The 15,752-nt window shown below is 32.7% G+C and overlaps 1 protein-coding gene across 1 annotated transcript; it reads left to right on the top strand.

Moving 5' to 3' along the window:
* Nucleotides 1–4,428: 4,428 nt before the first annotated feature.
* On the top strand, nucleotides 4,429–11,503 carry LOC105326792 (porphobilinogen deaminase). Its single transcript, XM_011426970.4, has 11 exons — nucleotides 4,429–4,568; nucleotides 6,528–6,600; nucleotides 6,779–6,828; nucleotides 7,030–7,163; nucleotides 7,838–7,915; nucleotides 8,157–8,232; nucleotides 8,444–8,557; nucleotides 9,497–9,655; nucleotides 9,763–9,816; nucleotides 10,042–10,137; nucleotides 10,486–11,503. The coding sequence occupies exons 1-11, from the start codon at nucleotides 4,524–4,526 to the stop codon at nucleotides 10,699–10,701; spliced, it is 1,095 nt and encodes a 364-aa protein (XP_011425272.3). The 5' UTR covers nucleotides 4,429–4,523; the 3' UTR covers nucleotides 10,702–11,503.
* Nucleotides 11,504–15,752: the final 4,249 nt, after the last annotated feature.

Below are 15,752 nucleotides of genomic sequence, written 5' to 3'. Positions count from 1 at the left end.
CTAAAAATATCATATCCAAAATTCAAAGGTACCGATACATTTGATGGATTATTCGTTGACCACCCCGTTAAAACGTTATTACGTTATAACGTTTCTTCCAACTATAATAAGAGGACTCGAGTAAACAACCAATAATTGTTGAAATAAAACGTACTTCCATATCATTATGCATAAACAATTAATAATGCTGTATAAACGTTTTTCTTTTCGATAATACAAATCTAAAATAAAAGCAATACGCGTTAGTAGTCAATTTGCGAATAACACGAATGCTGTCTTCTTACCTATTGTAGCTTAAATTGCCGCACCCCCCCCCCAAAAAAAAAAAACACACAAAAAACAACAACAAAAACAACAACTAAAAAACAGCTAACGGACAGGTATTAATTCAATCCAATTAATCCCTTTTTTCCTGAAATTGCATACTAGTAAACCATGTATATGTACAACCTAGAGGAGATAAACCTATAATGTAAAACGATAAAATAACATGTGTGTACAGCCAAACATGCAATTAATTAATATATTATACCTCTCTAATTACATTTCTTCATATTTAAAAATGTATCATGTGGCCAATTATATAACAAACTCGCTAGAAAAATTAAAAAATCAATCGTTACCGTTATCATTATGTAAATGTATTTTCCTAATGTAAATATAAAAGAATTACAACACGAAACATTAATTTTTGGATCGATGTCAAAAACCAATTTTCATTAAAAAAAGAAGAAGAGAAATTGGTCATTGCTCAACACAATTCTAAAAAATACTGTAAATTTACTGCATTTGTATATATAACTTTTCGCTGCCCCCCCCCCCCCCCTTCTCCTCATTTTACCGAACGTTCTATTCTTTTGAAAAATATTGTTTATACACTTGATTTTTTTCACTTACTTGTACGGGTAGTTATTTTTTTCTGGTTTTTTTTTTCAATATGACGATTTTGTTTTTTTATAATAAAAAGGATAAATGAAATGTGTCCACTAACTTGATGGTTGTTTTCTGAATTAATGGGTTTTTTTCTTAATTAGAATTATAAAAACCATCACGTGAATTGATTAATCATAATGATTAATCAATTCACGTGATGGTTTTTTATAATTCTAATTATATGAACAGAGCAATAAGTAAATTTAGATGTATGAATAGCCTTGAACAATTACGTACATTGTTATGACATTGAAGAGCCTTATAACATGAATGAGAGTTAATTTGAATACATTTTTGCACGTATTTTTGCACGTATTATGTGCAATCAAACTAAGCTGTATTTTATGTTGGTAAAAAATTTTATTATTGGAATCAACACACATAGTTAATGATGTAAACCAATTTTTCATCAAATTATGTATGTTCATTTATTTTTTTTATCTATAGATCTGTAATTTTTATGTCTAAAATTAGAAAGAATTATTGTATCGATTTTTTAGCCGAGTTCTGCTAAAAGCAGAGCCCTGGCTGTAGGCAGGCAAATCACCAATATGCATAAAGACACATCAATAGAGTACGGCTTTCAGTACTTCAGTACTTTGATAAAATTTTGGTATTATTTTGGTATGATAAAACGAATCTAATTTTGTGATGTATTCATTTTGTTAAGTTCACCCACTCTTCCCTTAGCCAGTTATCCAAGGTTCACTCATTCACTCATGCACCCAATGGCTGTATTTTCCCGTGAAGCTTAAGACCTATACCTACCCAAGGCTAGGGGAATTTATTTTGTCACAATACATTCGGGGTTGGGGGGGGGGGGGGTTGTGGCCGGGTTTGCATGGGACATCTTAAACAGCATCGAATCGCCTTCTTAACTTACAAAGTTTGTCCAAAAACTTGAAGCCAAAGAAAAATTAAAATTAAAGATACGTTTCGAAATTAAATTTTGATTAAAATCTAATTTAATTCATTTTTTTTTATTTTTTAGAGTAAGGGTGGATGTACTACTTTTATACCTAAAGAAATGTGTGCTATATAAATGGTGCCCGGGAGAGGAGACTGTCCGAAATCGGTGTCACTATAGACGGAGAGGTCAGTAAACCACCTGACCGTCATGCACATATAGCTTTGAGAAGAACTGTGTCTTGATGATATTTTGTTGTTCATTGGATCGCAAACGTACATGTATATGATACAGTGAACAGAGAGTTTTTCCGAGCTTTTCTGAAAAGCCAGGTGAAGTTTGTGGTTTTCAATATCTGGACAAAGAAGAATTTATGTAAAATTAAATCAACTTTAAAAGAATTATTATTTTTTTTTACTCTGCCAAAATAACAATTATAATCATTGAATTTTTTTTTTTAAAATGGAAATCTGAAAATGATTTTACGGAATAAATTTTACCGACGTATTTTCTGAGGCAAAATAAAAAATAAAATGGTAGAATTTAGTATAAACAAATGGAGTTTTAATGAAAAAAAGGGTGAGTGTATTTATGTTAATTTTTTAAGAGGGTTAGATATGGTCGTGTCGATTTTAAGACTATATGTACCTTATATAAATTTTCCTTGAGAAATGTCTACTATGGTCTCATCAATATTTGTCAAATGTTATTTATCGTGAATTTCGTTGTTTAGTTGATCCACGAAATTAAATGTTCAATGAAGTGCAATTGCTACAAACATTTTGTATTGATAGGCTCATTGGCCACGAATTAACGTATCTTTGAAACTGTGATTTTCATTGAATCCACCAAAATTCATATTCCCGAATATTAATGAAACCACAGTATATAAGAGTTTATATAAAGATATTAAAAAAAACCTTTTAAAGATACCATATTTGGATTTTTTTAAATGACATTTTGTGGCTGAAAATATCATATCTAAAATTTTAATATAAATATGGTGGATTATTTTAAGTAAGGAAGTACACTGTACATGTAAGTAAGTAATTTATTAAAAAAAAAATTCGAGATGAGGGCGTATGTACTTAAAATTTTGAACGTACATACAAAATTGTTTTCTCTCCGGTGGGGGGGGGGGGGGGGGGGTAGCTGCAACAATGTAATCCTCTCCCGATTTTTTTTTTTTTTTGGGGGGGGGGGCTACATTATTGCAGCTGGGGGGAGGGGGGGCTGCATGTCCGAAATCGATGTCACTTTAGGTCGAGATGTCAGTGACCTAAGCTGGCCATTCACATTATCACTTTTTCTCATAATTAAAAAAAAAGTGAAAAATAACCTTGTCTCCATAATGTTTTAATATTCACTGAATCGTATACATATATCGTGCGTTATATAGTTACCTTACTACATGTGTCCCTAATATTGAAGTGTCCAAAAAATAAGGCGATGCTATTTTTTTAATATGTCACAGATCAAGTCCGTTAGTTATGATTTATATGACTTCTAAATGAAATATTACATGGTTGTATGCAATTAAAATCAAACACATGAAAAGTTGCGTTATAAATCATATTCATATCATGACCTCGGATTATTTATTATTAACTCGTCCGAAGCTCATGTCAGACTGTCTACTTTTCACGGTCATAAATGATGTTAATACAATCTTCCAACTATACTTGCATACGTATAAGCAAAAAAATAAAGCATCAAACATTTTTCCGTCTGTAGATCAATATCGTTCATAACACCTGTATTTTGTCATCAAAGGTAAGAGCTAGTACAGGTCGCAAACAGGTGAACACACGTGGAATGATTAAATTCCGTGCAGTCCGTGACGTTAAAATGCTCGACCTATATACATATACCTTTTCTCTGCCCCGGTCTATTATTAAACATTCAATGAAGTCATCTAGTCGAGAGCAAAGTCATGTGATGTGGGGAAGTTTGACCTTCGGTAATTCACGGAGCGGATCAAAGTTAGTCACGTGTTTATTAAATCCCATTTGTTATAGGCCGGGAAGTGAAGTGGCGACCCGCTGTTATAATTTCCATATCATGCCCTTTAGAATAAAGTTAACACCCCCCAGGTTTTCTCGTTGACTGTTTCTACACATTCTCTTTTTTCGACACATTTTTTTTTGTTTACCACTCCAAATGTTTGTTGTTGGGTTGGGGTTTTTTGCGGAACTCTTTTTGTATATTCTTACTTTTTTTTTAGGCGTGAGAGGGAAGTGTCAGATTTTCATTTATGTATATGATCATAATATTATAAAAAATACAATTTATCAAATTTTTAATACCAAAATTAGGTACTGGCAATAGAAAATAAACGTTCACATTAGTTTTGTCTATTTGTATTGCTTTTGTCTCTTCGTGGAAAGAGGACTATGAAGTGCAGAAGAATCCCGGGGGTACACAATTTTTTTTCCTCCCCAAAGCTCCCCAAAGACTCTGAATCAGGTGGGTATACTCTCGCAACCTACGGCCTTACATACTATTTCTTTATAAGCAAAGCATATGACTTTGATTAACTTTTTATAAGTAAAGAAAAGAAAAATAATCTCAAGGTTGTCATGTGACAAATGAAGTAGGAAGTTACATAGGCCTTGCAAAAGACAGGGTTTCTTTAGTTGTCGAAGGAAAGAGCTAAGGAATAGACATTGAACCGATTCTGAAGATGGATATTAAGAAAACTATCCGAGTGGGGTCTAGAAAGAGTCAGGTAAAGTTCTGAAATTTCAAAAAATCTCTTTTTTCTTTTTGTCATTTTTTGTCATATTTAAAATCAAAACTCGCCGACAGCGGATAGCAATTATGAATCCCGTGCTTATAAGATTGATATCAAAATGTAACGTTAGTTGGTCACAAATTGTTTATATTTTCTAAAATTTTGAAATGTCTTATTTATCAACAGACAAGAAATGAGTGTACTAATTATTATATTAACGTGTGCGATAAAAATATTTTATTTTCTGTTCGAGCAAAAGCAAAACTAAAAATAAACATTAAAAAACAAACAATATGAAACAAGAAAGATACACAAATTTTATGTATTTATGAACAAAGTCAACAAATTTTGCAACATGGTTTTTTAATTCATAGTAAAGGACGCTTTTGGCTATACCAATATTTCTTGTTCTTTGGAAAAATGGCTTTAAAAAAGAAGGGGAGAGCGAGCAACTTGAAAATTGTGATATTATTATTTTGATTTGTAATGATTTTCAGGGGACAAAAATTAGATGGAGCGAGCAAATATACATTTTTTAATATCTTTTTACATTTATAGAGAAAAATGGACTTAAAATCTTTATATTATAGAGTTAAATGGTAATGTGAAATATTAAACATTAAATTACTATATATCTGCATTCAATAATTTATTGTAGATCAATTATACTAGTATATAAAACCCTAACTAATTATCAAGATTGATAGTTTTCATGCACTGATCTTATCATCTTCTTTTAACAACTTTTGCAAATACTTTTTACACACACGAATTTTTATATGAGAATGATTTTCCAATTTTTTAATTTTTTTAATTTTTTTTTTTTTTTTTTTTGGGGGGGGGGGGGGGTTGGTTTAAATGAGAAAGTATTGTGGAATATAGTGATGTAAAATAAATGAGGAGAAGAAAATATTTATTCAAAAGGCTTATAGATGTAGTTAGTCCTTTACGATTATGTGATTACAACTTAAAAAATGATAGAATACAAAACAGAGAAAAAATCCCCCCCCCCCCCAAGTGTCTAAAAACAAAAACAAAACAAAAAACAGCAGATAAGTCTTACTACTGGGAACATATCAAACAACCATGTCACAATACAGAAAGTCCACAATGCACAATGTATACAAGTAGGAAGATGATAATGGCTCGGTAAAGCATTGAAGAAGCAGATTTCTACATCACACGAGCAGGATAAATTAAGCTCTTTAACCCCTGTATAATACCGAGCTATCTTTTCTTCTTGGAACAAAGGAACCACCGGAAGTGAAGTTTGTCCTCCTCTTTTATCTGTTGAATAAGGTCCTCCTAGATTTAATATACTGTATTCACGGAAAAGTTATAAAAAAAAATCATCATACAATAAGCTTGATCAAGTATTGCCATTGAGCTATTGACAGTGTTCATTATTTCATCTGATGATGATATTTCACAATATCACTTTATAATAAATATATATATATATATATATTTGTAATGATCTTTGTATTATAAATTCGTAATTTCTAGAATAAAGCCTTGCGTTACATGATTAATGAGCAACTTTTACATGCAATCTCTTTTGCAATGTCTTCCTTTATTCGGCCATACTTTGAGAGCAGTATAAATTTTGAATTCAAAACTTGTATTCCTATTTTCAAAATATGCATCTAGATTATTTTCATATTAGCCACTTTTTCATGGAGTTCATACGTAAATGAACCACCAAAGTGGCTAATATGAAAATAATTTGATAAGTTTTGAATTCAAAACTAATGTGAAAATCCGTAACCCCCCCCCCTCTCCTTTTTTTTAAATTGTACGTTTATTGTTCTGAAACCTCACTCTTATCCCCAAGATTTTTTTAAATACATGAATATCATGTTCCGAATTACTTAAAACTTGGCACAGCCTCAGAAGCAGAACACATTTCTGAAATGGTGGGAAAATGCATAACCGAAAGATTTTTTTCTGTAGTTGGCGATGATCCAGACAGACACGATCATTGATGCCTTGTCAGCTGCGCATCCGGAAGTGAAGTTTGAAGTTGGTAAGTGAACCGGACCCTGGGGCCTCACTACTGGCTGAAATTGCTAAGTTTGTGCATGTTATAATGGTTAAGTGTTTTTTATCATTCTATTTCTTTCTTTTTTTTTCAATATAATAAATTTGATTGCTTTTGATATTTTAAAAAAGGACAAGTAAATTTTGCTGTTCTTTTATTTCAGTTTCTATGGACACAATTGGAGACAAAATTCAGGATGTTGCATTACCACAGGTAATCAAATGTTTAAAAGTAATTTTGAAGTAAACTCTTCTCTGGTTTATAAATAAAAATGGATGCGTAATTTCAACGATCGATTCTTTAAAAATCAATTTAATCTTAAAACTTCATGCATAACTTTGTTTTTAATTATTTGCAAAACCATGCATTAATTATTTTTTTCTAAACCGATGTATCTTTAAATTTTATTTTCAGATCGGGTTATCAGGGGTTTTTACAAAGGAACTTGAGGCGGCCCTGCTCTTGAATCACGTGGACATTGTTGTGCATTCAATGAAGGACTGTCCGGCCCTGCTCCCAGATGGTCTTGCTATTGGAACAGTATTCAAGTAAGTTATAAGGAATATTGTTATACTTTCATGTTAAATACTGAAATCTGATTGGTTTAGACGCAGTTCATAATCTGTTCTATTACCCTCAGCGTTAGCAACGCACTTAGCGACGGGTAACATTAAGAATTGTTACATGCGCGAAAATCATGCGCGTACGGTTCGCCTTAGAATTCACGTTATTCCTATCTAAAAGCAGTGATGTTTTCTTAAAAATTAAGACATTCAGTATAACAAAATAAATAGTGCCTGTTTGGGAGGATAACAGTTAAAATTGACACCCCGAGAAAACATTGTCAACCGACGCGAAGCGGAGGTTGATAATGTTTTCTCGGGGTGTCAATTTCAACTGTTACCCTCCCAAACAGGCACTATTTATATAGTCAAGTACACTTTACTGTGTAAATAACTGCAAAATCATATTTTCTCTTTATATGTAATGGAAGCTCTGAATTTGAGGAACGCAATATAGCTAAGAAATCTGTTTGTGATTTAGTTCAGCTAAGATTCTACCTAATCAGAAATAAGGCCATGAATTATATGCATACTGAAGTTGCAAAGAACCAATCGCTCGAAGGATTGTTCTGTCTTTTCCGTAAAGTCAAAACCTATCTGAAAATAAACTGATCGATGTTACGATAATGATTTCGATTATAAGTAACTTTTTTTTACAGAAGAGACAGTCCTTATGATGTGGTAGTGATGAATGTCAAAAACATCGGGAAAACCCTAGCAGATTTACCGGAGGGAAGGCAAGTTTGTAAAGAGATTTTTGAAAAGCGAAATATTACTCTGCGTTTATTGGAAAAATTGGGTTTTTTTCTATTCTTTATAGTGTTCTGATGGGATGGTGGTTAACATTATTTTGAAGTTGTTATTTTTACAATATTTTGGCTTTGCTTATGTTTTTTCTATAAGAATATGCGAGATAAATCGATATCTTATGATTTCAAGACTTTGACTCATAAATAACCAGTTGCTTTACATTGCTAGTGTTGTGGGAACCAGTTCACTCCGCCGGATTGCCCAAGTATCTCGGATCCATCCTCATCTGAACTTTGAAAGCATTGTAAGTAATTATTCTAACTAACCAAAGGAGAGAGAGAGAGAGAGAGAGAGAGAGAGAGAGAGAGAGAGAGAGAGAGAGAGAGAGAGAGAGAGAGAGCTGGCGTCTTGATTAGAAAAGATGAGAAATTATAACATAGAAAAAAGAGAAAGATATGCAACTGAGATAAACCTTTGTTTTTACATTAATTAGTTTACTTTTTTTCTTTAATCAGAGAGGGAACTTAAACATGCGCCTACAGAAACTGGACGATTGTGATAAATACGCTGCCCTGATATTGGCGGAAGCCGGATTATCGAGAATGGGGTGGGAAAACCGATTATCCGAGGTAAAGCAATAATTTTTACAAAGGTTATTTGATGTCTAGTATTTTTTTTTCTTCAAGCCATATGTGTGCAAAATATGCATGTGGTGATTTGATTCTAACATGCTATTAATGTCTATTTTGTCTAATGGATAACATCACTCCCTTCTTAACTTAAACTATCAAGAACTCATTGTTCCCCATCAATTTCTTGATTACTTCTTATATTAATTAACTCAACTTTTCTGTTACGCCATTGTTAATACAATATCGTACCGTTGCTATTATTTCTAAACTTTTACATCACTACATGATCCTACCTCTATCTTTTTGGAGGTCGCTGTTGCTCTGCTTTGAATTTGTATTTCGTTTTATGGATTTTTGAGATGGTTGACGGTTTGTTATTGTCATTTTTTATACACTCTTTTTAGATTAATAAATATGCCTAAAATTGGATCACTCTTCTAATAACTATGATATAATATAAACTCATTAAGGTGGTATGGGATATCTGTCGATATTAATGTGAATTAAAGTACATTATAATTGACATACTCCCACCGGTTTAGATATCTAACCAAAACAAAATACATTTTAAAACTTTTGGAAAGATACAATTTTTAAATTCCCAGCGAGATTCGAAGTCATGACTTTCAGATCTGTAGAGAACCCTCTAACCCACTGCGCTGAAGCTGTAAGATGACATTTTTGGGAATGAAACCATTTATAAAATTATGATTTATATTATAGTGTATTTCTATCAATAATACGTCTCAACTGGACAAGGAAGTATCCTATTCCACCTTAATTCCTTGTTCATGTACATTACATGTATAATTACATGTACATTACTGTCATTGACTCCTACAGGATCACTCTTGAGATAACTAGAATTATATGATATAAACTCATTAAGTCATTGCTCATACACATTATAATTGCATTTCCGTCATTGACTTTTAGAGGCTGGCAGACAGCGGCTGTTTGTACGCGGTGTGTCAGGGCGCCATTGGTGTTGAATGCCGAGCAGACGACAAGGGAACTCTAGCTGTTCTAGACTCCATCACAGACCGAAATACCATGCTTCAATGTATTGCCGAGAGATCATTCATAAAAAGCTTGGTAAGTTAATATTTACTTGATAACCAAACAATTACATTATTTATTGATTTAATTACTTGTAATCAAGCGTTTTGTCAGCATTTAACAGTTGGTTTGTTTCTTTTCAGGGAGTAGGGTACAAAGCCCCGGTGTGTGTTCATTGTGAAATTTCGCGAGACGAGGTGAGACCTTTTTTCTAGAACACTATTTATATAAATAATTATGTTTCCAGTGGAATAAAAGGAAAATACAGCGCAATGCAAAGTATACTTTTCTTTTTTTTTTATCGATTTTTGGTCTAGAGACAACTTGCATCAAACCAATACAAGATTATAGCAATGAAATTTACGCAAGTAATTCGCCTATCAGAACTTTCAGTACTTTGATTTTCTCTGTTCTACTCATAGATTCATCTGAGTGGAGCTGTATACAGCCTGGATGGACACGAGACACAGATTCTGGACACACGAGCCTCGCTCCACCCTGATGCACAGCGAAATGGGGTATGTTAATTATCTTAGTTTGGGGTAAAGTCGGACACTCAACAATCGAAAATATTTATAATTGAAAACAGAATTTTTAGAATTAATGACCTCTATATATAAAAGTATGATAGTGTATTTCACTTCCTAGCATGCCTTTTGAAGAAAGTGTTCAAAATGTTGTGTCACTTAATTTTTTAAGTTAAATTTGTAATGTGTCATTGAAATTGATTTGTCTGGCTGATGTGATTGCTGTGGGTTTCCCAGCAACCAAAATCTTTTTCTTCACAATCGGATAATAAAATAGACCTCCTCAAATAAGAAATAAAAGCCACCAAACAAATAAAGGGCTTTTCTTATTTTTCACAGAAAGGAGAGCAGGTTTCAATCCAGAGTCCGAGCTTTATGTCCATAGCGGTGGGCAGCGCTGCAAGCCGTGAGGAAATGGCGGCGGCCCAAAGAACCGGAAGCCACCTGGCAGAGGAATTTCTTAAGTCGTCTGCTAAAGAAATGCTTATTACCGCCAAAGTATCCACGGAAAACTCCATTCTCCAGGAAAGATCCCGACGAGAACTGCAGGCCTGAATGGTCTGCAAATAAGGCTTCATACATGTACGAGGCTTTGGACAAATCAGTTGACTAAGGAATGGTTGTTATTATAATAGTAACTCACATAAAGGAGGGCTCACATGAGATTTCTGTCGGTCTATTCGTTTGCCCATGTGTTATTTTCTGTATTCGTTTATCTGTATGTTTGTTTTTATGTATACAAGTACATGTGTTGCAATGCTGCCTAAGTTCTTTCTTCTGTGAGCGAACACAGCACAGGATTAATGTATGATGAAAACCTCCCGCTGAATCCTAGAAAAAGACAATGTGTCATATGTATATATTTACAACATGCTTGCATGTGGACTTTAATTATTCTAAAGTCCAAATACATACATATACTGATATATTCACAATAAATATGCCTGCATGGTGATATGTGTTGATTAATGTGTTTCAGACAATGTCTATTTATAATTTAATTTACTCGTATGGGGAATGTCCCTTGGAAAATGTGAATACAAACCTAATACTATATATTAAGCACATGTTTATAACATTATATGTATATCTATGATGAAAACATCAATAGTCTTTCATAATCCCTTTTGATAATTGATTTATCCTTTGTTCGTTTTATACGAGACTGAATAGCCCGGTGCTGAAACACACCAGACACTAGACCGCGGTTTACTCTGTAATGACTGCAACGTACATTATAAGTACATAAATAGCGCAATCATTTATTTATTTCTTCTTGTATACATACTACTTTGTAGTATTGTGGAAAAGAATGATCTGTTTATCAATTTTTATTTTAATCAGTGAAAATAAAGACTTTATAAAACAAATGCAGCGTTATATTTATTTAGGTGATAATTTTGGTCGGGGCGTGATCAAATCCAATAAAGCCCGAAGGGCTTTATGATAGATTTGATCACGTTCCGACCAAAATTATCACCTTATAATATTCAAAGAATGATTCCTAATTACTTGAATTTATATTATTTTCAGCAGTAGCACGATTAAAATTAGATTTTTAAGTTTGCAAAACCCCGCTAGCGCCCCAACAATACATCATTTGAATTTATTGGACTGTATAGTATAAAATCGATTCGTAGTGTTATCACAGGCAAAGACACGGAAAAATGCAAATATAGAGACATATATAAGAGTAAAACAGTTAGTATTTACATCCCTGGTAAATTATCAATCGCTAATTTTGGAATGTATTCCAACATTGTCATGTAAATGTCAGCGGAGTTATCGTTAATGGCTTATAGTTAAGGATGTTATTAATTCCTTAAAACTTGAATATGATAATTTAAACTATTATATAGTCATTTTAGTGCATATCTTAGCCTTAAATTTTGAGTATTTCCCTATATCTATATACAGAGCTCTTCATCGCAAAAAGATAAAAATAGTCCTAAAAGGATACGGCCATCCAGCCATCTTAAAGGGGCATGGTCACGATTTTTGTAAAAAAAAAAATTATTTTTCCGATTTGAAAAATGCTTCAGTGAGGCATTCTTAATAGGCAAACAAAATTTGAGTGTCATTTGTTGAGTTATAAGCGAGTGATAGAGCTTACAATTCTTTGACATGGAAACAAAGCTTTTGTTTACATTTTGAATGTTGAAGTAAACATTTCAAATTTAGACCTATAATGAATGTGTTTAACGTTAGGAACTGTTTATCTATGCTTGAAATAAATAAGAAGATAGAAAAATCAGCTTTAAAAAGGTTTTTAATTGGTATATTAAACATATGTAAACAAAAACAGGGCACGAGTCTCGTTTACATGACACAAATTTGTGAGCTTTGTATCTTGCTTAAAACTTAAAGACTGACTCTTAAATTTCATTTGATTATTAGAAATGCATTTCTAAAGCATTGTAAATAACAAAAATAGAAAAATATTAAATATTAAAGAATAAAATCGTGACCATGCCCCTTTAAGATCAGAAGAAGTGTCAAATATATGATATGAGTTTTTGATAAGAGCAAGTTTGTCATAAAAAAAACCCATTTATTTACTTCAAACAATTTAATTGAATTATTTTATGAGAATTTTTTTTTTTACATTTGAACCAACTGCATTCATGCACCTATAAACTCATCAACTGTTAAGCAATTGATTTTACAGTAATCAGTTATAATATACAGTTTACCCAAACATATTGATGTGACCGTGAATTTCATTACGGCGCTTTTGTTGGAAGGCAGCAGCTTCCAGTTAATCAAGTACATGTACATCGTTGAATATATAAACAATTATATATTTTGAATTATTGATTTTTATCAATTTGATATTCCCTCAGTTGACCTTTTGAAATTAGGCATGGTTCAATCAAGATTTAATACGCATGTGCGAGAGATGACACTATCGCAATAAATATGTTCTGATTTAGTAACTTTATTGAAATTTGAGCGTTTTGGGGGATAAAAAACATTATACAAAAAAAATCCATGGTATTTCAGGAGCTTCATCATGCAATCAATTTCGATAACCATCCAGTCATTCAGTGCATCAATGGTGCCGTAGAAGAGAATCATTGCATGAAAGAACCATGTGTTTTTGGGAGGGTTTTTCTGTTTGAGTAGTGTGATATTTTTATTTTGCTTTTTTTCTTTTTTTGTTGTGTGTTTTTTTTTTTTTTTGGGGGGGGGGGAGCAGGGATGGGGTAGTTAGTAAGTTGGTTGGTTTGGTCTTGTTTATAATTCTTTTCCGGGAAGGATTTTCCATGACTTCTTTATTTTATCAATGTACGTGAAATACTGTCAAGTCATTCATATATTATATGCACACACTGAAAGTCGAACGTACTTACAGAAATTATCTTGAACTCGATGACTTAGGTGGTGTCAATATAATTTCTGATTTATGTAGCCAAGTGACGATTAACGAAAATTATGACCTCACTAATCTATAATCCTGTAAAATTAGACGAAAATCCATCGGTAAACGTCAGTTGTAATAGATTTTTCCCCGTCCCATTGTTACATCTGATATTGTTTTAAAAGCATATCTATTGATGTAATCTATATATGATGGTTTGTGGTTCATGACCAAAAATATCCGTTTCGAGATGTTAAGCTTAGAGGAGCCCGACTGGCAAAGACATACATGAAGCTCGCAATTAAAGTACACTGCATGCGCAGATCCAGAAAATATTTCCGGGGGAGGGTGGAAATCTATGGATATCTAAAACTTCCATGAGGTCCGAGGCCAATTTTTTTGGAATTTTTACTAGTACGTGAATTTAGAAAATTTGAATTTTCGGGGGGGGGGGGGGGGGGGGGTGGTGGCTTCAGACACCCTTGCCCCCTCTAGATCCCCGCATGCACTGTTGTATGTACTTGACGTAAATACATATGTACATATATATATGTGCGCTGTATATATATAGTTCCTTTACGTACTACGTACAGTCCCCATCTCTTCACGCCGTTTTTTCATACTCTGGTATTGATATTTAATGAATATTGTATAATTTACGGATGGGAAATATTATTTAATTATTTTTGTAAATTCATCAATTTGTATCCGCATTTGCATTGTTAAGTCACGTAGTATATCATGGTATCAAGTCATTGCGTAATGTGTGTTCTATTGTTTTTTCCTTATTCATTCACATGAAGACTTAATTATCATATGAAGAATTAATATCATTAAATTTCAAAACTCAATGATTCAGCTTGATATTAATACTGATTTTCAATATACCGAGATACATTTTGAAAAGATATAAGTATTAGTATCTGGAAAGCAGTGATTGGGATTGTTTAAAGTACAATGTTTTATTTACCACAAGTATTAATACTTTTTGGATTATATAAAAGTTTGTGGGGTTTAGATACGGACTTTCATTTTAAACGACCTGAAAGCTGCGACAGGGCATGCTAATTATTAAAATAATTTTCATGAAGAATAAGCAAAACATGGTGACTTCGAACTTTTAGAATTATGAAATAGTTATTAACTAGAACATTCTGGATTTATAATTCATAATTGTGTATTCTCTTTAATCCAACAAAATATTCAAATAAATCCCTTGACAGATATGGAATATAAATTAAATATGAGAAGAAAACAAAAATCGAATCCTCCTTCAAAAGAGCTTCGGACATAGGCGCCATCTGTGACAAGGAATTCATTATGCGCTGTGTACATCGGTGTGCTTGGGAGGGGATTGGATGTTGATGGATTTTCTATCAAAATCACGTCCCAACAAAAAAGCCGCGTCCTTAAACTGGCCCCTTGTGTATCGTACAAACAATATACATACACTTATCACCGCGTCAACAGCTGTTGGAACTATTATATGAATGTCGGATATATCAAATTCATGGATTTTCTTATTCACGAAAGACATTATCTAAGCAGTTTTATAACGCGGGTTGTACAACCGTTTCACATGTGTTCACCGAATTAAAAACCTTGAAATTTGAAGAGCATATTATTAAAACCGAAAACCGTTTTATATGCAAATGTTTATTTTATTCCGCATCATTACAAAATAAAATCAAAGGAATTTGCGCGTTTCAACAAACGTTGGTATTTGCATTACAGACCACAAGTCAATAAGATCGGATGCTTTGTCGAGCACTCCGTACGGGTATTAAGCTGCCGCATTGTTCAGTTTTTCTTACATTGTCGTAATGCCTCCGTTATTAAGAATTAATTCGGCATATTTAGAAATTACACCCAAAAAAACTCGTGTACCACATGACTTTCACTAATAGAGCCAAGTTAATTTTAGTATTACATATATGATTTTTCACGTCGTGTCATGTAACTGGCGTTTTTCCATGATTTAACTTGAAAATCTCGTGATATTCGCGTTTCAGGCGCAATTAATTGCCTGCGTAAAACATTTGTCAAATGATGAAGTCCTTTTTTGTCACTTAAATTGTACATTCTTCTTGTTTTTTGGTGGTTTTTTTTTTTTTATTTTTTTTTATTTTTTTTTTGGTAACTTATTCAAAAATGTGTACTGTGCATTTATCGTACGTATATTTCGTTCTGAAAAACTATCGTTTCTATCACCATAACTTTGCTGTCATAACAATCGATTGATTTT

Source organism: Magallana gigas, chromosome 10, assembly GCF_963853765.1.
Source record: "Magallana gigas chromosome 10, xbMagGiga1.1, whole genome shotgun sequence".
Classification (NCBI taxonomy): domain Eukaryota; kingdom Metazoa; phylum Mollusca; class Bivalvia; order Ostreida; family Ostreidae; genus Magallana; species Magallana gigas.
This window is presented reverse-complemented; position numbering and strand designations above follow the sequence as displayed.

What these genes read in the sequence shown, in the direction of transcription:
- LOC105326792 (XM_011426970.4), top strand. Translation starts at nt 4,524, where the DNA reads ATGGATATTAAGAAAACTATCCGAGTGGGGTCTAGAAAGAGTCAG. An exon ending in AGGATGTTGCATTACCACAG is followed by an intron (nt 6,829 to 7,029) that starts GTAATCAAATGT and finishes TTTTATTTTCAG; the next exon opens with ATCGGGTTATCAGGGGTTTT. An exon ending in CTGATGCACAGCGAAATGGG is followed by an intron (nt 10,138 to 10,485) that starts GTATGTTAATTA and finishes TATTTTTCACAG; the next exon opens with AAAGGAGAGCAGGTTTCAAT.